This window comes from Gekko japonicus, unplaced genomic scaffold (assembly GCF_001447785.1).
Source record: "Gekko japonicus isolate JY-2015 unplaced genomic scaffold, Gekko_japonicus_V1.1 scaffold396, whole genome shotgun sequence".
Taxonomy (NCBI): Eukaryota; Metazoa; Chordata; class Lepidosauria; order Squamata; family Gekkonidae; genus Gekko; species Gekko japonicus.
In genome coordinates, this window is record NW_015174287.1 from 1,151,290 (window position 1) to 1,176,004 (window position 24,715).

The window sequence follows — 24,715 nt, forward strand, 5'->3', positions numbered from 1 at the left end:
TCACTTTGGGATTTAGCTTGGCAGGGCCCGCTAAAAATTGCTTCTGTAGCTCTTGTTTTTTTCTGGACATAGTTTAAATGTTTTGCTGTTCATGTTAACGTCATCAACAACATGCTTCAGCAAAAAGGAGAGGGAGAAAAAAGCTTAGTATTTTCTTTGCAAGCTATGGGAGGAAGAGGGAGGAGGAGGAAGAAGAGGAGGAGGTTTTCATACCCCAGTTTTCTGTACCTTACGGGTTCTCAGAGCAGCTTACAATCACCTTCCCTTCCTCTTCTCACAACAGATGTCTTCTAAAGTAGGTGCGGCTGAGAAAGTCCTAAGAGAACTGTGACTGACCCAAGGTCACCCAGGTGGCTTCATATGGAGGAGGAGGAGTGGGGAATCAAACCCGGTTCTCCAGATTAGGGTCCTCCACTCCTAACCGCTACACCACACTGGCTCTCTTGAACTTGAGGCCAGAGATATGAAGCATGTACTAATGCATGCACTAAGTGCTGTCATACAAACATGACTGAAAAGGAAAATTATGAGTGACAATTTAGAAGAGGGGTAGAACATGGGTAGGACCTGGATATATGAACAGAGGGTAGAAGTGCCACAAAACTCCATGGCAAACATGTTCACTGGGCCAAACATACCATTTCCTACATCCACAATCACTCACGAGGCAGACCTTGGGTCTCCTTGCCACAGTGCCCATCCAACTTAACCCACCGCTGAACAGCTTTGCAGCTGTGCAGGAACTATTGCGGTATAGCTTCATTTTCCTTCCAGATGCTTCAGCTCCAGCAGGCTTTGTTGGTATTCTCTGCCGATGTCATGGTTGGCTGGGCCAGGCAATTAATTAAATGACACACTGCTGCTGCTGCTGCTGCTGTTGGTGGTGGTGGTGGTGGTGGTGAGAACTACAGACTGTGCAAAAATGCATATGGGCAAAACAATGTTAATAGCATGGACCCGGTCAAATACCAAACAGTAAAACTTTTTAAAAAAGAAAAGAAAATAATATGAGCCAAACCAGTGGATGCTTGAACATTGCTAGGAAACAGTGCTCTGAAGAATGTGTTTATACGTTTCCACTGGAGCTTAATAAAAATGTGGAACGATTGCATCCCGTCGACCATTAAGACTGCTAAGCAGTGCATTGGATGGGACACTAATGGTGGGATGACCATGCCTGCAACAGAGCAGGCATTTTCACAGCAGATAGGTCACTTACAGTGCAACCCTAAACCCTCTTTCCTGGGAGTAAGCCCCATTGAATAGTCCTGATGCAGGGCTATTTTTGGGCAGGAACGCACAAGAACGGAGTTCCGGCTGGCTCCCGAGTTGGCCACGCCCAGCAGGAACTCATTAGCATAATAGGCCACACCCAACAGCAGAAACTCATTAGGATTGGCTACATTAGGGGTGTGTGGCCTAACATGCAAAGGAGTTCCTGATACAAAAAAAACCCTGGGTTTTGACCACAAACAAGGTCAACAGAATAAGAAGCAAAAGGTGGGCGTGGCTGGATTACCACACTTCTGGTAACATGGGGGTGTGGCCTAATGTGCTAATGAGCTGTGCTGTCGGGGCTGTGGCCTAATATGCGAATGAGTTTTTGCTGTTGGGTGTGGCCTATTATACCGATGAGTTCCTGCTGGGCTTTTTCTACAAAAAGAGCCCTGGGGAGGATTTTGAGTAGACTGGTTTAGGATTGCTCCCTTAGTTCTCGCTAATGGACTCAGAAGGAGCTAAGTAGGCACTGTAAGATGCAAATTAAACTTTGCCGGTCTTAAAGTTGCCAGTGGACTCAAACTTAGTTCTCACGTCTGTTTCTTAATTTTTTTATTTGTATGCTATTTGTCTGCTGCTATTCACAGGTCTTACCAACTGCTTTAATCCAATCTTACCTTTACTTATCACCCAGTTACTTATGCATCTTGACTATAACTAGCCCTTCCTGGCAACTCTCTACCTATGTGTAAGTCTTGAGGCTGCGGTCACACGCGCCAGCTGAAGCGGAGGGGAAGCGAGGCTATTTCCTCCGGAGGAACTTGACACACCGTCGCGAGATCACACAGCCCTATGAAGCCGCGGGCTCAGCCCGTCATTGTGTGATCAGATGCAACTGCGGGTGAGTCAAAAAAATTTTGCCATTTGTTTCCCTTGTGCATAAATGAGGATTTGCACCTCCGCACTGAGGGCCCCCTATGGAGTATGCAATGATGCGCATCAGGGCTCTTTTTGTAGAAAAAAGCCCAGCAGGAGCTCATTAGCATAATAGGCCACACCCAACACCAGAAACTCATTAGCATATTGGGCCACGCCCCTGCCAGGAGAGCTCATTAGCACATTAGGATGCACCCCCATGTTACCAGAAGTGTGCTCATCCAGCCACACCCACCTTTTGCTTTTTATTCTGTTTACCTTGTTTGTTGTCAAAACCCAGGGCCTTTTTTGTAGCAGGAACTCCTTTGCATGTTAGGCCACACACCCCTAATGTACCCAATCCTAATGAGTTTCTGCTGTTGGGTGTGGCCTGTTATGCTAATGAGTTCCTGCTGGGCGTGGCCAACTTGGGAGCCAGCCGGAACTCCGTTCCTGTGCGTTCCTGCCCCAAAATAGCCCTGATGCGCATACTGCGAAGGGGTGATGGTGGAAATGGCACAGAGTCGGGATGGCCTGATCAGACCATGCCGATGGCATGAGAGCATGCTTGAGCAATCAGACGGGGGAGGTCTGTCCGTGGCTCGTAGCAACCCGTTTACTACTGGACTGTCCCTGGTGTCTTTTAACTCCGCTTCCATGGTGGAGCAGCGCAGGTTGCTGACGACTGCAGAATGCTTCCCAGATGCTGCTGTCTGATCACTCTCTCTACATCTGTCAGGCATTCGCACCTGTGTCGGATCTAAAGGAGCATGTGATCGCAGCCTTGAGAAAGTCTGTTTCAATGTATCTGAAGAAGTATGCATACACACAAGAGTTCATGGCCAGAATTAAACTTCGTTGGTCTTAAAGACGCTACTGGACTCAAACTTAGGCATTTTCACAGTAAGAGCCATCAGTGCTATGGCACCAACAAGGAAGTACAAAATTAGTATTAGTGCTTCTAGTGCAGGGAACAGGCGAAACTACAAAGTCATATGTGGTTCTCTTGTGCAATCTCCCGAAATCTTTTCAGCTCCAGCAGCGTTCACAAAGTGCAATCCTGTACTGATTTCATTTAAGCTATGAACAAGAAGAAATAGTTACCACTAGATAGGACTGGAATCTAACACCATGCAAAGACACAGTTGGGAGCACTATCATGAAGTCACTATTCCGGCAAAACTATCTGACGGACACAGCATTTGATTATAAAGTCTCCGTGGGTTATCTGCATCCACATAAGGTTCTCATTTAAAAACTCAGTGTTATAAACAGCAAACATTCTTCAGACACCTATTGAATTTTTTAATATTAGTTCAAGTGACATAAAATTTTTGAACTGTTAGAGTGGCTAATAAGTGCAGTCAATTGACTTCAAGGGACTCAGAAGGGCCTAAGTATACGCCGTAAGATACTAAGTCAGAAAAGCCACTGAACTAGGAAAATAGTTTGTTATTTTTATGGGGATGGGGAGGGGAGGGGAGCAGGTAAGGGGATCGATATTACTACTGAAGAGCTTTGATTGCCCTGACTGTGTGTTTATATTGATGTTGAATAAGTAATGTTTTTTTAAAAAAAAATCAACACGCTTCAATACAAACAGTGCCATATTAAGTAGACCTACTCAAAATCCTAAGGCGTATTCAAGAAAACAATTCTTAGACTTGTGCTGAGAGTGCTCCACCCTCTCAGACTATCTCAAAATATCACTTGCCCTCACGTTACTCACCTTTACACCCTCCCATCAGTTTATCTTCTGTAATATTGTCATTATCAAAGCTGCAGAAATTCACATTATTTTCACATTTCATTTGCTGTTATAAATCCCTTCTGCTTTGCACCTCCCATCTTACAAAGAATGCCCACGGCCAAGGCCTCTGCCTTAAAACGCTTCTTTTGTGCCATCAACCCATGCTTGCAGCACTCTAAAAAACTATATTCAGAGGTCTTTTCAGGGGGGATTGCGGGGGATCGCAGTTCCCCTGGGTGAGGTACGGGGGGCAGGGCACATGACGAAGCCCCGCCCCCTGCTTCCGGCCACCCCGCTTCCAGCCCTCATTCAGCCAGGAGGAGGCAGGAGAAGAGGGAGGGTAAGTTGCTTCCTCCCTGCCTCTCCCCACCCCTGCCTGCCTGGGGCCAGGGAGGGCCTTCGCGGGGCTTCCTTGCACTCCCGCCGGCCTTGCAGGTCCACCGCCGGGCCCCTCATGGGGCTCGGCAGTGGAGCTGCAAGGCCGGCAGCGGCCGGGACTGTTGGGGGCGGGGTGTGTGGCCTTATGACACATTTCCAGTGATGTCAGGGGGTGTGGCCTTATGACACACTTCTGGTGATGTCAGGGGGTGTGGCATATGCTAATGAGTTGTGCTAATGAGTTCCCCTAGCTCTTTTTCTGCGAAACAACCCCTGACTATATTGATAACTATTTCCTTTGATTCTTAGTGCAATTGTTTTCATCAATCCATCACTTAATCTATTCCCGTGAATGGTTTATGCTCCACCCTTGCTTCATCCTTGTTGAAACTGCAACCACTGATAAGCCTAACCCATAAGGCTGCATCAATCACACAAACAAGGGAAAGTTTCAGTATACTGTGAATGCACATTTTTACAAGGACCTTGCATGCTTTGAACAATCACTCAACATTGTTGTTGTTTTTTTAAAAAAACTTAATCAATCTGACCTGACCTGGATGGCACAGGCTAGTCAGATCTCAGAAGCTAAGCAGGGTCGGTCCTGGTTAGTATTTGGGTGGGAGATCACCAAGGAATTCCAGAGTTGCTATGCAGAGGCAAGTGATGTTAATCCACCTCTGTCTCTTGCTTGAAAACCCTAAAAAATCTCCATAAGCTACCTGCAACTTGACAGCACTTTCTACCACATTAACATGCTAATATGATTTTGTACTGATGCTCCACAACTCTGTTCTTGTCCTTCTGATCCATTTGACTATCTGAAACCAAACAGGAAGGGAAAGAAACGTATTTTCATTGTAATTTTCATCAGGAAGCAGGCCCCCCTAAACACCTCTTCCCCCTAGGAACTGTATAAGGGAATAGTTGTGGCTACCCTACTTTTAGAGATAAGTAATGCTTTTGTGACATCACAACACTGGAAGATTCTCCAATCCCCATGCTCTCTTCACACCTATTTGCTTGTCCAACAACAAACACACTTTAGGTCAAACAGCAATTATTAGCTGTGCTAAGAAGCATTTCTCCAGCACAGTAAGAGGAATAGGCAATAACTAAATGGTGCTGAACAGAAGGGAACAAGAATGGAGCAGAGACAGGGCAGCAAACATAGGTCAGTTTCCCAAGGGTCAGAGGGAGGGAGGGAGGGAAGGAGGTGTCAGAGAACCAAGGCCAAAGAAAACACCCAGCAAATCCAGCTGGCCAAGGGGAAATCATTCTGGCAATTGTTCATTTTTATGATTCGATGGCTATTGCACTTGTTCAAAAGTAATCACAAAGAAAACAAATAAGAGTTTCTGTGCTATTGACAGCACAAAAGCAATGAGTGTGAACAGCAAGCGAATAGGTATGTTGAATGGATATAGTTTCAGACTATGAAAACCAACTTGCCCCCAATCAGACACAAGGATTAGATGAACTATGGGCCGCTTTATTAAATTAACAACTGGAAATCAACGGCAAGGGCAAAATATGGAATGCAGCACGATCCAGGCCAAGGGTCAGTGTTGACCCTTCCCCAGTCGTATGACAGGGAACCACCCACCTCCAGCTTGAGCCAACATGTGTGGCTCACTGCCAGCAGGCACAAGAAAGACATGGTCTGGAGATCCAGCCCCAAGTCAAAGAACTTAAGCGGCCAATCAATCCATGCAGTCCCATAGGCAGTCTGCCATCTTCACCCCGGGTCGCCAAACCCAAAGGCTAATCTGGCAAAACTCCTATCACCAACTGAAGTAATTAATCGGTACTTCCATTAGCTGCATATCAGTCCTCAGCCCCAATCCTGCCACAGCCGAGGTCAAGCCTCAGCTTAGGCCGAAGCCCCCACCAAGAGGCCTAACGCCTCCCAAAGCCCTTGCCGGAGATCCTCCAAGAAAATATTTTTGCCTTTCTCAGAGAGGTGCAATGAGTGTGAACAACAAGAGAATAGGTATGTTGACTGGATATAGTTTCAGACTGTGAAAACCAACTTGCTATCAGAACAATGCATGGAAGGAAACTGGCAAATCTTTAAAATGCCCTTGGGTGTTTTAAGAAAAGGCCACGTCACCATCAGGGATGACATCTAGCCTACCAAATCCTGCATCAATGGATATAGGTTAGGCCAGTGGTGGCGAACCTATGGCACGGGTGCCAGAGGTGGCATTCAGAGCCCTCTCTGTGGGCACGCGTGCCATTGCCCCAGCCAGGCCCAGACCATCATTAAAGTTTCGAATTCTCAGCCAAATAATTTTAAGTAAATGAAAGCATTTGGGATTGCGTTCCTTACTTTGTTTGGATCATCTTAAGTTAATGTATGAGTTGTTTTTTTCTAAAGTAAAACCTCAGCATTCAGATTAAATTGCCGTGTTGGCACTTTGTGATAAATAAGTGGGTTTTGGGTCGCAGTTTGGGCACTCGGTCTCTAAAAGGTTCGCCATCACTGGGTTAGGCTATGTAGCTGCTCGCTCCTTCCACAACAGTCTATGTACAGTGCAAACACATCATGGCCTTCTTCCTTTGACAGTCAAATAAGATTGCCAATTTTCTCCGGTAGACAAGAAAATTATCATTCATTCCAATGTGTTATCCTAGGCCTTTATGTAAAGTAACAGAATCATATCACCTTCCAGATAAGATAATTGCAATAATAAATCGCATGTACCCCCCCACCAAAAAAAGTTATGTACCAAGATTCACATAATGATAAAAATATATGGGAAATGAAGCAATTATTTTGGCTTGAAATTTCAGTATGAGACAGCAAGACGGGCCACATGTTACATTTTAATTTGGAAATATTTGCTTGAGCACAAAGGCAGTGATGACAGGGAAATGTTCTTTAAGGTTTCTGTAACATTAAATTGGCTGACTGAAAAAATAAAGCATGAAGCAAGTACTGCACATGAAAGAATAAGCTCTAAGAAGCTCTTGTTGATTCTCATTTTAATGTATTATCCATTCTTTGCTTGTAGTCCGTGTGTTTAAATATTAATTTAGTGTGAAATTTTCACAGTTTCTCCAGAATCAATGATTGATTTGAAGTGTCAAGTATCCATTTGTTCTGGGAGAATGTTGTGACTCAGCAGTGTGTTTAATTCTCGACCTTGACAGCCACCAAGTTCAAACATTATCTCGTTCTTTATTGCCCCCTGACTTTATAATAAGACACCCAGAGATACAACCATCCATACAGAGCCGAAGAGCCTCACCGAGCATTCATTGATCTTAAAAAATGCAGGACAATCTTACAGAAAGATCTGACGTCTTGATGTTCGAGGTTTTGACAACACAGCCGACCTTCAATTTCTCTTACTGTTCCACAAATGCCACTGTCTGCAACGGCGCCTCCTGTGTGCTGCCTGCTGATGATTCCAACAGGATTCTGAGCCTGATTTTAAGTACTGTCCTAACAATCATGTTGGCTATGGTGATGTTCTCCATGGGCTGCAACGTGGAGCTACAGAAATTTTTAGGACACATTAAAAGGCCCTGGGGCATTATGGTGGGATTCCTCTGCCAGTTTGGAATTATGCCTCTCACTGGCTTTGTGCTGGCCCTTGCTTTCAATGTGCTTCCTATACAAGCTGTTGCAGTGATCATTATGGGATGCTGTCCTGGAGGAACCGCTTCCAATATTTTAGCCTACTGGGTCGATGGTGACATGGACCTAAGGTAAGATCCTTTGATATTTTTTTCTCTCTGACACAGATCAGTGATCTCCAATGCTGTGCATTGTAAAGGAGAAGCCCATAAAAAGCACTGCAACAAATTGTGAAGTCCTCTGGATTGTGGCCACTGACATCAAATAATTAATTGCCAATCCATCACCTATTAAGAGTTACAGTGCAAGTGAGTCTTCTTTGCACCCTTGCAAAGATGTTGTCCCTTCGTACACTGACTATATTCTGGGCTGCAGCGGCAAGGGCATGTAGAGGGGTACGCTTGGTAGTTACGCCAGCTGACTTTAATTTGAACTGGGGAGGCAGAGCAAATGTAATGACAACAATAATAACCACGGCTGAACTTCCCTCTCTGAGCCATTAAAGTCAAGTGAAATTGGGGTAGATCTTACTGCCTTTTCAATATTTCTCCCAACTGCATAGTGGGGGGTGGGTTCCTTCTTTTCCACCAAAGGACACGCTACAGGATCGTACAGCAAAGACGACTGTCCACCAGATGGTGGGAGATTAGGGAGATACTAGACCTTATACTAAGGAGCTGCGGTGGCTCAAGTGGTTAAGACGCTGAACTGCAGGCTGTGGAAGGTCAGTAGTTCAGCAGTTCGAGACCCGAGTGTGCCCCATGACGGAGTGAGCTCCCGTCTCTAGTTCCACCTCCTGCCAACCTAGCAGTTCGAAAGCAAGAAATTGCAAGTAGATAAATAGGTACCACTTCGGTGGGAAGGTAACAGCGTTCCGTGCGCCTTGGTGTTTAGTCATGCCGGCCACATGACCACGGAAACATCTTCAGACAGCGCTGGCTCTTCGGCTTTGAAACGCAGATGAGCACCACAACCCTAGAGTCAGATTCGACTGGCTTTCGAGCAAGGGAACCTTTACCTTTACCTTTAGACCTTATACTAAAAACTCATGATTATAGGACTTCTTATCTTTCTTTTTTTATATATAAATCCAAAACTATTGCAGGTGTGTTCAGATTGGATCAGGGCCATGGCAATAGGAAACTTAACTGTTTTCTAATCCTGGTCCTGTGGAGAGATGCATTCAGGCACCTGCGCAGCGTCTTTACGATCGATCCCCATGAGTAAATGGGTAAATAAACTTCGGCGCAGGCCAATTTAGATTTTTAAAAATAAAAATGACATAGGGAAAAGTCCCACTCTTTGGTGCCATGGCTCCGGATCAATTCCCCCTCACTGAGACTGCTTTGATTTTAAAAAAATATACATTGCAAGTATCGCACATAGTGTTGGGTGTCCTTTTTAATTCAGCGGCCATTCCCTCATTCCACACCTGGTGGACCTTCAAACAGCTTTTGACATTCACAGAGCTCAGCAAGGATTAGTTATTTTTAAAAGGGTCTTGCGCACAAATTCAAAGGGTTACCAATTGCTTGGACAACATGTGTGTGGTCCCTCTGCCAGAGGCTTAATGGGGATATTATTTACCAGGTGATGTTATTTACCTCAAGCCATGAACAACTTCAGGTTTAGTTTTCTACATAAAAGGTAAAGGTAAAGGTTCCCTTGCTTGAAAGCCAGTCGAATCCGACTCTAGGGTTGCGGTGCTCATCTCCGTTTCAAAGCCAAAGAGCCAGCGCTGTCCGAAGACGTTTCCGTGGTCATGTGGCCGGCATGACTAAACACCAAGGCGCACGGAACGCTGTTACCTTCCCACTGAAGTGGTCCCTATTTATCTACTTGCAATTTCTTGCTTTCGAACTGCTAGGTTGGCAGGAGCTGGAACTAGAGACGGGAGCTCACTCCGTCTTGCGGCACCCGGTTCTTGAACTGCTGAACTACTGACCTTCCACAGCCTGCAGTTCAGCGTCTTAACCACTTGAGCCACCGCAGCTCCTAGAGTTTTCTACATATTAATCCTCTATTAAAGGGACAGGATGCGTGTGTTTTTTCTCCAGGACTGCTGGCAACCCTGCGATTCATCCCAAGCCAGAAAGACTTGGGAGCGCATACCCAGTTGCACAGGCAATCCACAATGGCTAACAGTTCACTCTATGGGCTTCCTTTTCCATGTGGGGATGAAGTGCTGCCTGTAAAAGCCGATTTTTACAAAGTGGTCTTTCATCTTCCAGTTCCAAGGGTGTGTTTTTTCCCCAGCCTGGCAAATACTGAGTGGACTTATTTTAAAAAAGTTATTTAAACACCGACTTGTCCAGTTCAACCAGAAATTATATTCAGCGGATATGCGTGCAACAGGATGATGAAGGTTACATAGAATGAACAAACAAAATGCCTTTAGTGATAATATATCGATTTCATAAATAAGCAACCTTCTCTATAATGCCAAATCCATTTGCTCTAATTGTTCCCAGTGAAAGAGCAAAGTGATAATTTTACACCTAGATTTTCTTGTGTTTCTTCATGGCTCCGTTACAATTGAAATTAATGATACTGCTCTCCAACAACATGCCAAAAGGGGGGGTGCTTCTAACTCATTTTTTGTCCCTTTTCCCATCGGTGATATGTTTAAATTATCAAGGGTATCATACTACAATTGGGATTTTGAGACTTTAACATCCCAATCCTATATATCTTTACTATGGAATGTGTACCTCTGTGTTCAGTGGGATTTATTCACACATAAATATATACTTGATTGCAGCTACACAGACCACTGCTGTTCGTGTTTACTCAGAAATAATCCTGTTGTGTTTAGCTGGCTTTATTCACAGCTAAGCATGCACAGGATTTCAGCCTTGGTCTTTATTAAATGTCTGGCATTTCTCAGATTAGATCACATCCTAATCAAGCTTTCAGGTGTCTTGAAACAAGGTTTTATTTACCCATTATTAACTAATACCCTAGCAACTATGCAACAACATTCTTTTCCCAGTACTTCAAAAATTCAGCACAGGAAAATGCAAAATCCCTTTTCAGACAACAAATAAATAAGTGCAGCACAGACTTCTCCCCCATCCTATGTGCAATCGGTGGTCTGTGCAAATAGATCCTACATACACGTAGGGGTAATTTCCTGCAGGAGCGCACAGGAGCGGAGCTCCGGCAGTAAAGAGCCTAGGGCTTCTGTTTTCACAAGATCAATTAGTTTGAATGGGTCCTTGTCCAAATGGAACTTTAGCCGAACAGGAAGCTCTGCCATTTTATAGTGCAGGTAGTGGTTGCTGCTATTTTCTTACTTTTATATTTTAGGCTCACAGTGCAATTCTTCGGCCCCTGCCACACGGGGGGGGGGAAACACGGGCAAAGTGCGGCTTTTTAAAGCCGCACCAAAAGAGACACGCGGCGGCAGGATCACATGGATCCCCTGAGCCGCCGTGCACTTCCTCCCCGGCACGATCAGATGCCAGGGGGAAGCCACTGAAAGGGGAGTGAGGCAGCCGAACTGCGCATGTGTGCGCATGCGCAGTTCGGCCGGGAGCCTGGATTGCTCCGGACGACGGGCGCACCGGTGATCCCACGGCCATGCTTGATGCGGTGTTCCCAGTAAATCCTCCTCTGGGGGTTGCTCTTTTTTACTGTGGGTTTTTGGCCTGAAGGGCCAGATCAGGGACGGGTGCGCACCGCTTTCCAGATGTTGCGTTGAGATCGCGCCCGTTTGCTGCGCCCCCAATCCGTCCTTCTCCCGGGTCAAAACGTTCCGTGTGACCGGGGCCTTCATTGAGTTATACTCTTCTAAAGAAGGAAGGGTGTGACTCCATTTAGGATTGCACAGCCATCCTTTAAGCTACAGAGCTACTAATACTAAGCCTTATTGTTAGTACACCGATGGTAACCATGACCAATTCCCTTGCAGCATTAGTATGACAACATGTTCAACACTGCTGGCCATGGGGATGATGCCACTTTGTCTCTTTATTTACACCAAAATATGGACAGACTATGACTCCCTTTTAATCCCCTATGACAGTATTGGTAAGTTTGTTGAAAATTGTTTGGTCATACATATTATGGCTTGGACATGATGAACGAGTTCTGTGCATGCAAATTATTAATTTAATTGCCTAGAGTATTTATACTGCATGTTTTGACAATACCCTTTGTATTGCATCTTTCGATGTGTTATTCCTAGTGTTATTCTCTGCATGTGGTAAAGTAAAACTACAGCATCAGTGTGTTATTGGCTTGCAATGCAGAAACCATCTCTAGTTTTAATTTTGGGTACACTGCTTCAGCACTTGCTATCCCCAGGTGAGGCTATGCCCCTGTTTTACATTGCATTCAGAAGATCCCAAGTTCTATCCTTGACTAAAAGGATCAGGTAACAGGTGATATGAAAGACTTCTGCCTAGCTCTGAAGAAATGCTGTGAGTCAAAGTAGACTATATTAATCTCGATAGACCAATGGTCTGACTTAGTATTAAACTGCTTCATACGTTTATGTGGCCTCCTGCCATAGAGTTTCAGCCCACACAGGCTCTTGATAGAGCACACAGAGACCAGAACGAAAAGTGTGGGAGACACTGTCTTTCACCCCAATGGGTTGGATCACATGGAAATTTCTGCAGATGGAAGAAAAGGCCATTTATGCTGATTCCTTCCTTCTCATGGCAGACTTCCTATTCCCCCTTCTTCCTGTTCCTGGGGTCTCCTAGGAATACCATTTGGGGTGGCATTTGGGACTGTAGTGGGACAAGGAGCATGAGAAAGCCATGGTCCAATGATGGGAATCTTTCTGTCAGCAGATAATTTTTGGCGGGATCCAAGCCAATGTGTCCCATTTATAGCTAGCAACTACTGCTAAAGAATATTGCATACAAAACCTCAATGGCATACATGGTTATCTTTTAACCTTGGTATCATGCAGGGCTTTTTTTGTAGAAAAAGCCCAACAGGAACTCATTAGCATAATAGGCCCCACCCAATAGCAGAAACTCATTAGCATATTGGGCCACACCCCTGGCAGCACAGCTCATTAGCACATTAGGCCGCACCCCCATGTTACCAGAAGTGTGGTCATCCAGCCACACCAACCTTTTGCTTCTTATTCTGTTTACCTTGTTTGTTGTCAAAACCCAGGGCCTTTTTTTGTAGCAGGAACTTCTTTGCATGTTAGGCCACACACCCCTAACGTAGCCAGTCCTAATGAGTTTCCGCTGTTGGGTGTGGCCTATTATGCTAATGAGTTCCTGCTGGGCGTGGCCAACTCGGGAGCCAGCCAGAACTCCATTCCTGCGCGTTCCTGCCCCAAAATAGCCTTGGTATCATGGATCACAGACATATGTATTTAACTGGAAATCTTTGGGGGGGAAATCTATTGTATTGCACCTGTGATTGTAAAGCCTCAGACACTGATTGGTTGAGCTAGTATGGTGGTATGGAATGATCAACTGTTTATGAACTATACAGTTTACACTCCAGCTTCTGTGAGGAAAAGAAATTTGTCGGTTTGGCTGAGAACTGTGAAAGGCTTCATAACACAGGGAAAGCTAAGGGATAATGGAGAAGGAAGGCAGCAGGTATAGCCTGATTTCATCAGATCTCAGTACTAAGGAGGGTTGGTACTTGGATGGAAGACTGCAGAGGAAGGCAATGGCACACCGCTTGTGCTTCTCGCTTGCCTCGAAAGACCCTTACTGGGGTCACCATAAGTCAGTTGAGACTTGGCAGCATTCAGAGACATAATGGACAAGGAGCATACAGGCAAGAAGGCTGGAAGAAGAGTATAAGCAGTGGTAAAGAAGTGCCTGGAGTAAGGGAAGATGAAGAATGAGGCTAGAAGAGAGAAGAGCTAAGAAATTCAAGCAAGCTGTGTCTGAGGAGAAAAAAGATGAGAGAAACTTCATGGCACTTAATAGTACGACCTGTATGCTACGAGAAAGAGAGAGAGAGGAATGTAGGAGAAACTGGGCAAGAGATGAGGTGGCTAAAGGAAAAAAAGATGAAGCATGCAGTAGCTTGAAAATCAGGAACCTGAAGAAAGAATGGTCAGTGAAGATATGAAGATAAAATAAAGAAGGAGAACCAGGAAGACCGCAGGGGCTGGAGAATCTAGGGACCAGAGGCATACAATACAATCCTAACTACAATGACACTACAGCCACTACTTCCAAATATTATTTGCTTGTTTTTTCCCTTAAAAGTAAAGATCTGTAACAAATATAACATCTACCATTTCTTCCTAGCAGTCCTCCCCAATGTAACCTGCTTTCTTTTTCCAGCCACTTCATTAGTTGCTCTAGTCGTTCCTGTCTCCTTGGGAATATATGTTAAGAATCGATGGCCTGCAAAAGCTAAAATCATACTAAAGGTAAGGGCTGAAGTCCCCAAATACTTACTCAAAGACTTCTTTAAACATTCAACGTACAATAAGTCTGGGGTCCCAAGTCCCTTTTACCAGTTATTGACAGTGCAATCTTAAACAGAGTTACACCCTTCTAAGTCTCCTGAAGTCCACGGGCTTAGAAGCTTGTAACTCTCTTTAGCATTGCTTTGTCGGTCACTTCATAGATTCCCCCCCCCCCCATCCAAGCCTGAGGACTCAGGGTGATTAAGACTATTTTTTTATTTTTTTACAAAAGCACTTTGAGGTATCATCCTCAATGTAAAGCAGAGCAGAAGCGGTACATTTTTTAAGTTCTGGTTTAGAGATGTACCAAGACATTCTAATAGACAGGGACAGAAAATCTATTCCGATAAAAATAGATGAATAAACTAATTAACTGGCAATTTTGTGGCAGAATCTCAAAATCTGTCACCTGAGCTGAGCTGTCCCAAGCCTACCATCTTGAGGGCAGGTGAGAGATTTCAGTATGAGAGGAAGGGCCAATGCTACTGCGAGTACATCTCTTGAAAGGTCACTGCACTAAACCACTGCATGTTATCGTTCTTCCTTTAGTTTGGTTCCATTACTGGTGGAATTCTCATTGTCCTCATTGCTGTGGTAGGAGGAATTTTGTACAAAGGATCCTGGACCATCACTCCTCAACTCTGGATCGTTGGAACCATCTTTCCGGCAGCTGGCTATTCATTAGGCTTTTTCCTGGCTCGCTTAGCTGGGCAGCCTTGGCACAGGTGAATTTTACTCCACTATCCACATCCCCTCTCCCTCCTTCTTGTCATAAGCGATTGTAAAACCAGGCCTACAATTGAATTTCTTATGTAGAGGGTAGGAGTTGCAATCAACTCATCAGAATTCAATTAACTGTGAAATGGTCATATGCTATTTACCTGTGGTAGAAGAAACACTTATATTTATGACCTCTGGTCACTCTCTAGTTCCTTATACTTACCTGGCAGGGGAGACACCACGATCACTCTCTAGTTCCTTAACTAAACAAGAACACCTGCTGTCTCTCATGCTCCCTACTCAATCACAGCTCTGAAATGCCCCAGCCTGAAAAGACCCACCATTACAACCCTCAGGGTTGTTGTTTTTTTAAACCCCAATGACAGGAAATGGGGCGGGCTGGCACAGAGGAAACTACTAGTTCTTCTCATGAGATTTTTATCCTCAGGAGATTTCCATCATTTGTGATTTGTTCCACAATAAGAGCCAGAGTTCAGTAGCATGGCATATGTTGTGCCTGAAGAAGAACCAGCACAGTGTGTTGATTAGAGTGCTGGAAAGGGTTGCCAGCTCCTGGTTGGAGAACACCTGGAGATTTGGGGGGGTGGAGCCTGAGGAGGGTGGGGTTTGGGAAGGGGAGGGACTTCAATGGGGTATAATGCCATAGAGTACTACCCACCTTCCAAAGTGGCTGTTTTCTCCAGGGGAACTGATCTCTGTCACCTTGAGATCAGTTGTAATCCCAGGAGATCTCCAGTCACCACCTGGAGGCTGGCAACCCTAGTGTTGGACTGGGCTCTGGGAGACTGAGTTTCCACTCCACCGTGGAAGCTTGCTGGGTGACACTGGGCCAGTCGCTCTCTCTTCCAGCCTAACAGACCTCATAAGGTTGTTATGGTGAGGACAAAATGGAGAAAGAATGATATTATAAGATGCTTTGTGTTCCCACTGGGAAGAAAAGCAAGGTTTAAATATGAAAATAATTAAATACAATATCAATAATTAAATACAATATCAAGAATGAACTCATCTTGGATTGAGAAAAATTTTAACATCAAGAGCACCGCACTTTACTTAATGATTGTCTTTACTGTGTAATGATTGTTTTTATGATGTTTTAACTGTTGTTATGGCAATTGCCTTTGTTGTAGCCGCTCTGAGCCTGCTGGGGAGGGTGGTGTATAAATCTAACAAATAAATAAATAATAAGTACAGTCCCCTGATCTCCCACTGCAATTAACTCAGGTAGCACAACTCTGAAAACACATGCACAAAACCACGTGTCACTCACATAGTACTGGGCTAAAGAGGGCAACCAGGGCTCCCAAGTACTTACCTTAATTTGGCGGAGAATGTATAGTTCTTCGCAGGACCATTCCCACGGGGAAAACACAGGCGCTGCACTATTCCATTGCCCAGATGTGGCGTAGGCACGTAGCTGGGCGACGCTCTAGCAATGGGACTGGAAACTCGATGGTACCATCGAGTTTCCAGTCCCGTTACCAGAGCGTTGCCCGGCTACATGCCTACGTCACATCTGGGTGACGGAATAGTGCAGCGCCTGTGTTCCAAACAAGAATCTTCCGGCGGGGAAGCATGTGTCCCCCGCCGGATTGTAGGTAAGTACTTGGGAACCTTAAGGGCAACGCCGGTATGGCTTAGTATAAGGCAGCTCGTTATGTCCCCTGGCCCTCTGCAAACATTACCACAATGCCTTTTACGTATGGCAAAAATACCAAATCTGAGGAAACACGAGCTGGTCCATAGTTCTCTACTTCTGCCCCCCCCCTTAAATGCAAACTTTAACAAGGTTATAAATTTTGATGGGCTGTGATCCATAAACATTATTAAAAATACATCAAGGAGCTTGACAAATAGAAGGTGTTGCAGATCATCACCTTCAGATCATCATGATGTGAATTTTTTTAAAAAATGTGAGTATTTTGCATGTGTGTGTGCCTGAAAGTCACTTTTGACATCTTGCAACTTCTACTGGGGCTTGGACATTCCAGAGAGGTGGCTTTGGACATTCCAGAGAGCCAGTTTGGTGTAGTGGTTAAGTGCGCGGACTCTAATCTGGGAGAACCGGGTTTGATTCCCCACTCCTCCACTTGCACCTGCTGATGTGACCTTGGGTGAGTCACAAGCTCTGGCACAGCTGTCCTTGAAAAAGAGCAGTTTGTGTCCAGAGTTCTCTCAGCCCCACCCACCTCACAGGGTGTCTGTTGTGGGGAGGGGAAGGGAAAGGAGTTTGTAAGCCGCTCTGAGATTCCGAGTGAAGGGCGGGGTATAAATCCAATCTCCTCCTCTTCCTCCTACTTTCTATTGCCTGCCTCTGTGTCCCGGCCCTGGTATTCCTTGGCAGTCTCCCATCCAAGTACTTGCCAGGGTCAGCCCTGCCTAGCTTCCGAGATCTGACTCACATCATCATGTGAATTTCTGACACAGTTCTTCCACGGCTGGAAATATTGTTAAAACATCATTTAACTATGACCTTGGGTTTTCCTTACTACCCCATTGCAGCTATGTTGTGCAAGTCGACTAACTGGTGCAGTGAAGAAGTAAATCTGTCTTATCATTCATACTAGAAAAGTAACGACTTCAATGCTCGGATATTTCTGGGAAGTCAGTCTATAACTAGCTCCAAGGCATGTCATTAGTTTATGCTGTCACTGAGAAATTTGCAAAGAAAAGACAGTCAGTTTGAGTGGTCTCTCATCAAGGGCTGGAGTACAAACACCCTAAATGTGTAGCATACAGAACAGCCTGGCCTATATATGCATGCCAACAACAACAAATTTATTAACAGCAAAAAGCCAGCACTCTAATACAACAAACTAACTCAAACTAAATTCATATAACCACAAGCATAAATGAAATATATAAAATGAATATCAAATAGAGCATGCATGTAAAACCCGTTAAGTCCTGTAACAAATTACATCTATTCGTCTTTCACTAGGAGCTTTCTAGTCCTTACAGCTAACCAGCCAAATTTGGCAAGTTTAGCTTGGGGCACCTACTTTCTAGGAGGTTCTTCAGCAATTGCATCTTTTGACTAGTTGAGGATAGAGTAGTTGTAGAGAGTGGGGGAATATCACGAAAGGGGCTATATGCCCTGCAGTCATATATAACATGCATTAAGGCTTCAATTCCGTCATTGCCGCAGCGACATATACCATCAGCAAGGGTTTTTTTTTAAATTAAACCTCCCCTCTGTAACCGCTGTAGGGAGGGCATCCCACCTAATGAGGGTAAACATTCTCCTTAACTCATGATTTTCTAGATAAAAAAGATAGGGCATACGCACTACCTTATACAATGGTTCTAAAAGGGCTCGCCATTTGCATGAGTTATTAAGATCCTCCTGTCTAGCTATGTCCTGGATTCTCTGTCTCACTAACTGTCTCACTTTGTCGTATGTGAGAGAGCTAAGAAATTGTTTTGAGAGGCCAAGTTGAGAAAGTTTTTTTTCCGATGACCCTTAGCCAAGGTGGGACAAAGGTATCCTGGAAAATTAAACTTGCCAACCCTCTAGGAAAAAAAGAAAGTTTCAACCAGTATTGAATGGGCAGCATCCAAAGCCTCGCCTCCACCAGGATCATGCCTGTTTCTTTTCTGATCAAGGCATTTGAAGTACCAGGGGGAACTTGGAGGACTGTTCTTAGAAACTTAGATTGAACGGCCACCGGTTTTTTAAAATTTGAAGTGATATTAAAGGGGGCACCAAAAGTGAGCTGGCTAAGAGATTTGGCTTTGAACAAATGGAGGGCTGCTGTTATGTATATATGCATGCCAGTGTGAGCACCCATAAAATACATGTTTGGGAAAGCAGGATAGCAATGTAGTTTGCACTCAACAGTATAGTCAAGAAGTTCACTTACTACCAGATCTGCAATTTACTGTCCCCACTGTTCATTGATGAAAGAGAATACTAGTCACACATCTGTGCATCGTATAATAGGCCCACGTCAGCTCAAGATGTCCACAGCCACTTCCAAGATGTGTATTCAGTATGCAGGTGAGAAGACAACAACTGGGGACTGGGAAGCTCAGTGGGGAACCTTTGTCTGGATTCTTATGGAATATTCACTACCTGCCTCCCAAACAGATTCCATCTGGCTATAGATTTAATGAGTAGAAACATCACAAAATTGAACTGCAACCCCCTCTGTCCTTTCCTGTCTCTTTCCTTATTGTGTCAGTCCATTTTAGATCGCGGGCAGGAAAGTGGCCTTTTAAAACTTGTTGTGCTACATCTAGTAATCTTAGGCACTTTGTACATAACAAGATAATGGTGCCTCCAAATCCAGGCCTCTTTGTGTGGTGTATGTGTGCACTATATGTGACAGGTGAACATATATATTATTTCTTGTAGGTGTCGAACAGTGGCTCTGGAAACGGGAATGCAGAACACTCAGTTGTGTACAACAATTGTGCAGCTCTCCTTCAGCCCCGAACAACTGGCATTAATGTTCACTTTCCCACTCATCTACAGTATTTTCCAGCTAACTTTTGCAGGACTAATCTTGGGAGGTGAGCTGGTCCTTTACAAATATATTATTTTAAGAAATATTCAGATCAGTCTTTTCTTTTAGGGGACAAAAGTGTTACCCTTGATGGTTGTGTCACAAAGCCAAAAATTAAGTCGCTCCAGACTGTTCAATATCGATCATTAATTAATCAAGGAGCCTGAGAACCATCATGGTGCAAGAAAATTACCCCAAATCATACTGTTCTTTTGCAAAATTAAACAAAGATCACATGATGAAACAGAATAGTCATAGAAGGGCCAAGTGTGGCATCCAAGACATCTAAAAATTAGTTTTCGTGAATGTATGAATTTGCCTTATACTGAATCAGGAAAAAAGAAACATGAAGTCATCAAGACCTCTGACAAGCAGAACGTCAACAAATATACAGATAATCACATAATCACCTCTAACATAGGATATTTGTGCCACACATATAAGTACAAAAATGCACATTTCAAAAGAAAAGAAAAATGTGTATTACATATGGCGGAAATCAGTCATCCAATACAAAGTATCCAGAAAGCACAAGTGCTATATCACAGGAGAAGAGAAAATACTAACAACATTTGGCAACAATATAGCCACAATTATACAGCTGTGTAGAACAATTGTGCAGCTCTCCTTCAGTCAAGCCGAGAGATCCTGACTTTGTGTTCATTTGTTTTTCCTTGTTGCAAGGGCCTCTTCCCTTTTTCTTTCTTGGTGTTTGCATACTTTGGGTACTGAATTAAATCAGGCCATTGGTCCATCAGGATCAGTAGTCAGATCAGCAGCGGCTCTCCAGGGTCTCAGATAGAGGTCCTTTATCATCTACCACCTGATCCTCTTAGCTGGAGATACCAGGACATCAGGAAGCTTCACAACTTCCACACAAAGCCTGTTCTGATCCTTCCCCATCCCAACCTGCATGGCTATTGATTGTGCAAACTGGACTTTGGATTCTGGATCCGATACACAAATGCATGAGGCTGAATCAGACCCTTGGTCTATTTTGGTTGTTATTATCTACGAATGGCAGCAGAAGGCTCAGTTAGAGACCTTTCACGTCACCTACTGGCTGATCCTTTTGCCTGGAAATAGCAGGCCTGGGACCTTCTGAATGCCAAGCCGATGCTCTATCACTGAGCCATGGCCCCACCCACTTTCAAAATCCATCTTCTCTCCTCTTCTAGCTCTGTATATTCCAACTGCAAAAGAGCTAGTTTCCACTGCTATACTTGCATGCATGCACACAACTCATACTGTCCAACAGACAGCCCATGAAAATAGGGACATGTGTGTACCAGCCTTATTCACAAAGGATACCTTAAGAGCGCCTTCCGCTATTCCATTTGGCTATTCCATTTAGACTGCAAAAACGTATCCTGCATAGAACCGTAGCCAGGATTTTGTACCTTGTGGGGCAAATTCTTGTGGGGCTGAAGTTCTCAGTGCAGAAAGAAAATCCAGAATTCTGAAGATTATGACTCAGCTACTGTGGAATACTGTGGAAGTTGAAGAGATCTTAGAGGCAGTCTTTTCTCTCTGAGTCTTCTCAAGCTGTCTGTTCTACATGAGCATTCTTAACCATTTAGCCAATAGAAAGCTGTTACCAGGATAGCTCTCTAAATTGCAAGCTGTCAACCACCTAAGATGACAGTTCTCAGCTGCTGCAAGTTAATCACTTCTGCCAACCTAAGCAACAATTCTGATAACAAGCCGGCAGGTGGGGGTGATGACTTCTATAGTCAAGAAAGCTAGCATTTAGACAGAAAAACTACGCTTCGACTTTGAAATTTATTAATATAAAACAACAAAACTTTAAACTGCTAACTAGGTGGTCTCTAACCCTGTTCAAATTACATCGGATGAACCCTAAACTATCTTTGATGTGCTGGAAAAACTGTGGCTCTATAGGATCATACATACACTGTTGGTGGGAATGCAAAATAGTAAGATCTTTCTGGAAACAAGTTATTAGTGAAATCAAATCATTAACGGGTCATGAAATTCCCGAAAACCCTGACACAATACTATTAAATTACTGGAAAGAGACCCCCATCTCTAAAAGTCGCAAGGAATTGTTGACCCTCTTACTATCCACAGCAAAAACAATAGCACTCAATTGGAAAAACTAATTTCCCTTATCACTTAAAACATGGTTCCTGTGCTGATGGACAAAATTTCTGACAAATTATCAACCTCTGATCCTTCCCTCGACCCCCAAGCCTTCTACTCTAGATGGTCACCGATTTTAGAAAAAGCAGACTATATACTGGAAAATGTTCAACAACAATGTAACACACAATATTACAATTTTATCAAGAGTGGATGGATTCTTTAACTTCATAGGGAATGTAAAGCTCCAGCAGTCAATTCTTCTGTATATTTAAAACATTGTTGGGAAAATGTTTGTCTAAAGTTGCAGTTATTTAATTTTATTGGACTTGTTCATCGTTACGTTGTTGTACATTGTTCTTTGTTGCAAAAATTAAATGAAATGTTTATTAAAAAAAAAAAAAGATGAGTAGATATCTGGTCCTGAGCTGGATAGCCCAGGCAAGCCTGATCTCATCAGATCTCGGAAGCTAAGCAGGGCCAACCCTGGCAAGTACTTGGAAGGGCGACCTCCAAGGAATACCAGGGCCAGGATGCAGAGGCAGGTAATATCAAAGCCACCTCTCTGAAATGTCCAAGCCCCACTAGGGGTCACCAGAAGTCATCAAAAAAAGATGAGTAGATGTCTGCTATTTAAGCGGGGGGGGGGATTGGGAAAACATAACAATATCTACTAAGTATTTAAAATATAGCTCAGCAGTTGTGCTTTATGACATAGAAGGCTGTGCATTGCATGGTGCCCTCTTGTTCATGTGGACACATTTGTATCAATGTGCAGTAGGGATGCCAGCCTCCAAGTTGGACCTTGCTCATCCCCAGCTCATCTCCAGACTGCAGTTCCCTGGGAGAAAATGGGATGCTTTGAAGGGTGGACTGTATGGCATTGTACCCCACTGAGGTCCCTGTCCTCCCAAGGCTCCATCCCCAAATCTCCAGCAGTTCCCCAACCTGGATCTGGCAACCCTACAACCCCTCCCCCCACCAGTAGCCGGGGAGAACTTGCAACCCTAATGTGAATTCAAGATAAAAGTCCTTCTCCTAGAGGTTTAATTTCTAGAGATCTGAGAGTAGGGAGCTACACCAGGAGAAAGACAACTCTTGCTAGGCACACACCCCCAGGCAAAAATTGGGATTCTCAGACCCCCAGGTAGTTTGCCTTTCCAGAAAACATCTCCTGATTATGAGCAAGCAATTAGCTCAAACAAAAGCTAAGTCAACTCTAACCGTAGTCCTGACACGTCAGCATAGCATTTCTGTTGCAATATTAATGCTAGAACATGACCTCGCCTCCCATAACTCCTGCCTGTGTTACTCCTAGGCTATCAGCTACACAAAAAGTATTTTGCCGATCGAAAGAAAGACTTTTCTGATGAAGAAAGTGAACCCACGTCATCGCCGGCACCAATATACTCAACAATGAATGGAGGATTTAGGTCAGAGGAGGAAGAAGCAGAAACCCACGTGCCCGCAGTGGCTAACGGGAAAATCTAAGAACTTTGGCTTCAGTGGAACTTTTGTATATCTTGTATAGCTATTTTGCACACAGAATGGTTCTCTCTTTGATCCAGCCCTGACTGCATGATAAGGTCTATTAGTTCAAGGAATATACAGAGAACCACAAACAACCATGAGTGCAATCAACTTAATGAGCTCAGGAAGTGAGTCAGTGCTAGCAAAAATTTGTTGCAAAACTGGGTCAATGAGGAATACAGTCCTTTAAAACTGCAGACAGTTAAAACAGCATGTTCTGAAATAAATATTCCGCATGCCTGTGGGTCTCTTTGGTTGTCTCAGACAGCTTGGCTTCCTAAACTACTTTAGGAAGAGCCAGTTTGGTGTAGAGTTTACGAACAGCAGACTCTTATATGGGAGAACCAGGTTTGATTCCCCACTCCTTCACATGCAGCTGCTGGATGACCTTTGGCCAGTCTCAGTTCTCTCAGAGCTCTCTCAGCCCCACCCCTCACAGGGTGTCTGTTGGGGGGACAGGAAGGGAAGGAGATGGTAAGCCGCTCTGGGACTCTGAGTGAAGGGCAGGATATAAATCAAATCTCCTCCTCGGCCTCCTCTTCTTCTTCTTCTTCTTCACTAGTGCTAGTGAGAGAGATACCTGTCAGAATGGTAAAGAAAGATTAAGATGATGGCCCCGGTCACATGGGAGGCTTTGATCCACAAGAGGGACGGATCAGGGGTGCATCAAGCGAGCGTGATCACACCGTAACATCTGGGAAGCGGCGCGCACCTGTCCCTGATCCGTCTCTTCCGGCCGAAGATGTGGATAAAAAAAAACCTAGAAAACACTAGTACTTACCGGAAAATCCACTGCAGGGACGGCTGTCTGATTGCCGGCGCGCCCGTCTCTCCCGCAGCATGCGAGGTCCTGCCGAACTGTGCATGCACACACATGCGCAGCGGGCTGGCCTCGCTCTCCAGTCCGTGGCTTCCTCCCGGCATCTAATCATGCCGGGGAGGACCTGCGTGGCGGCTGGGCAGATCTGTCTGATCCCGCCGCCGCGCGTCTCTTTTGATGCGGCTCTAAAAAGCCACACTTTAGCCGTGCCTTTTCCCCCAGTGTGACTGGGGCCGATGTACTGTCTGAAATACCTGCAATTTTTCACTGGGGGTCACAGTCTCAAAATGCCTAGGAGTTATTTAGATTCACCTCTTCTTTGATCAATGCATACCCCTCCTTTAATCAGTGCCTTGTAATCAGCAACTACACCAATCCCCACTCTTTTCTTACATCTATTTGCATGTCTAACAACCAACGCTTGTCACAATAAGGGCATGGGCATATGCAGGAGAGCAACAGCCACTAGAGTTGCTCCAGACTCCTCTCTTCATTTTGCACACATCACATTGATCATTTCTTATAAGCCCATCCAGTCATTTTTTAATGTGATAAGATATTAATAGACTGTGCTGAGTCTCCTCTTTTGCTTAGTTAAAGTTTTATTGTATTTACTGATCTGCAGAAGGGTCTGTGATACTTTACAAGGCATAAGTGCCTCTAAACTGGACAAAAGAATTGGAGTGTGCCATTATATCAGTGTTTCTTTTTTAAAAGTGAGAAAAGCCAGGTGCTCAAACCCTTTTTGGAATTTACAGTC

General features: G+C 44.4%; 1 protein-coding gene across 1 annotated transcript; it reads left to right on the forward strand.

The window, feature by feature from the left end:
• Positions 1–7,538: 7,538 nt before the first annotated feature.
• SLC10A2 (solute carrier family 10 (sodium/bile acid cotransporter), member 2) lies at positions 7,539–23,096 on the forward strand. The gene is made up of 6 exons (XM_015423992.1): positions 7,539–7,978; positions 11,761–11,879; positions 14,126–14,214; positions 14,803–14,978; positions 19,352–19,509; positions 22,924–23,096. The coding sequence occupies exons 1-6, from the start codon at positions 7,539–7,541 to the stop codon at positions 23,094–23,096; spliced, it is 1,155 nt and encodes a 384-aa protein (XP_015279478.1).
• Positions 23,097–24,715: the final 1,619 nt, after the last annotated feature.

Coding starts and splice junctions, on each gene's coding strand:
- SLC10A2 (XM_015423992.1), top strand. CDS start 7,539: ATGCAGGACAATCTTACAGAAAGATCTGACGTCTTGATGTTCGAGGTT. Junction 11,880..14,125: donor AATCCCCTATGACAGTATTG/GTAAGTTTGTTG, acceptor TTCTTTTTCCAG/CCACTTCATTAGTTGCTCTA. Junction 14,215..14,802: donor AAGCTAAAATCATACTAAAG/GTAAGGGCTGAA, acceptor TTCTTCCTTTAG/TTTGGTTCCATTACTGGTGG.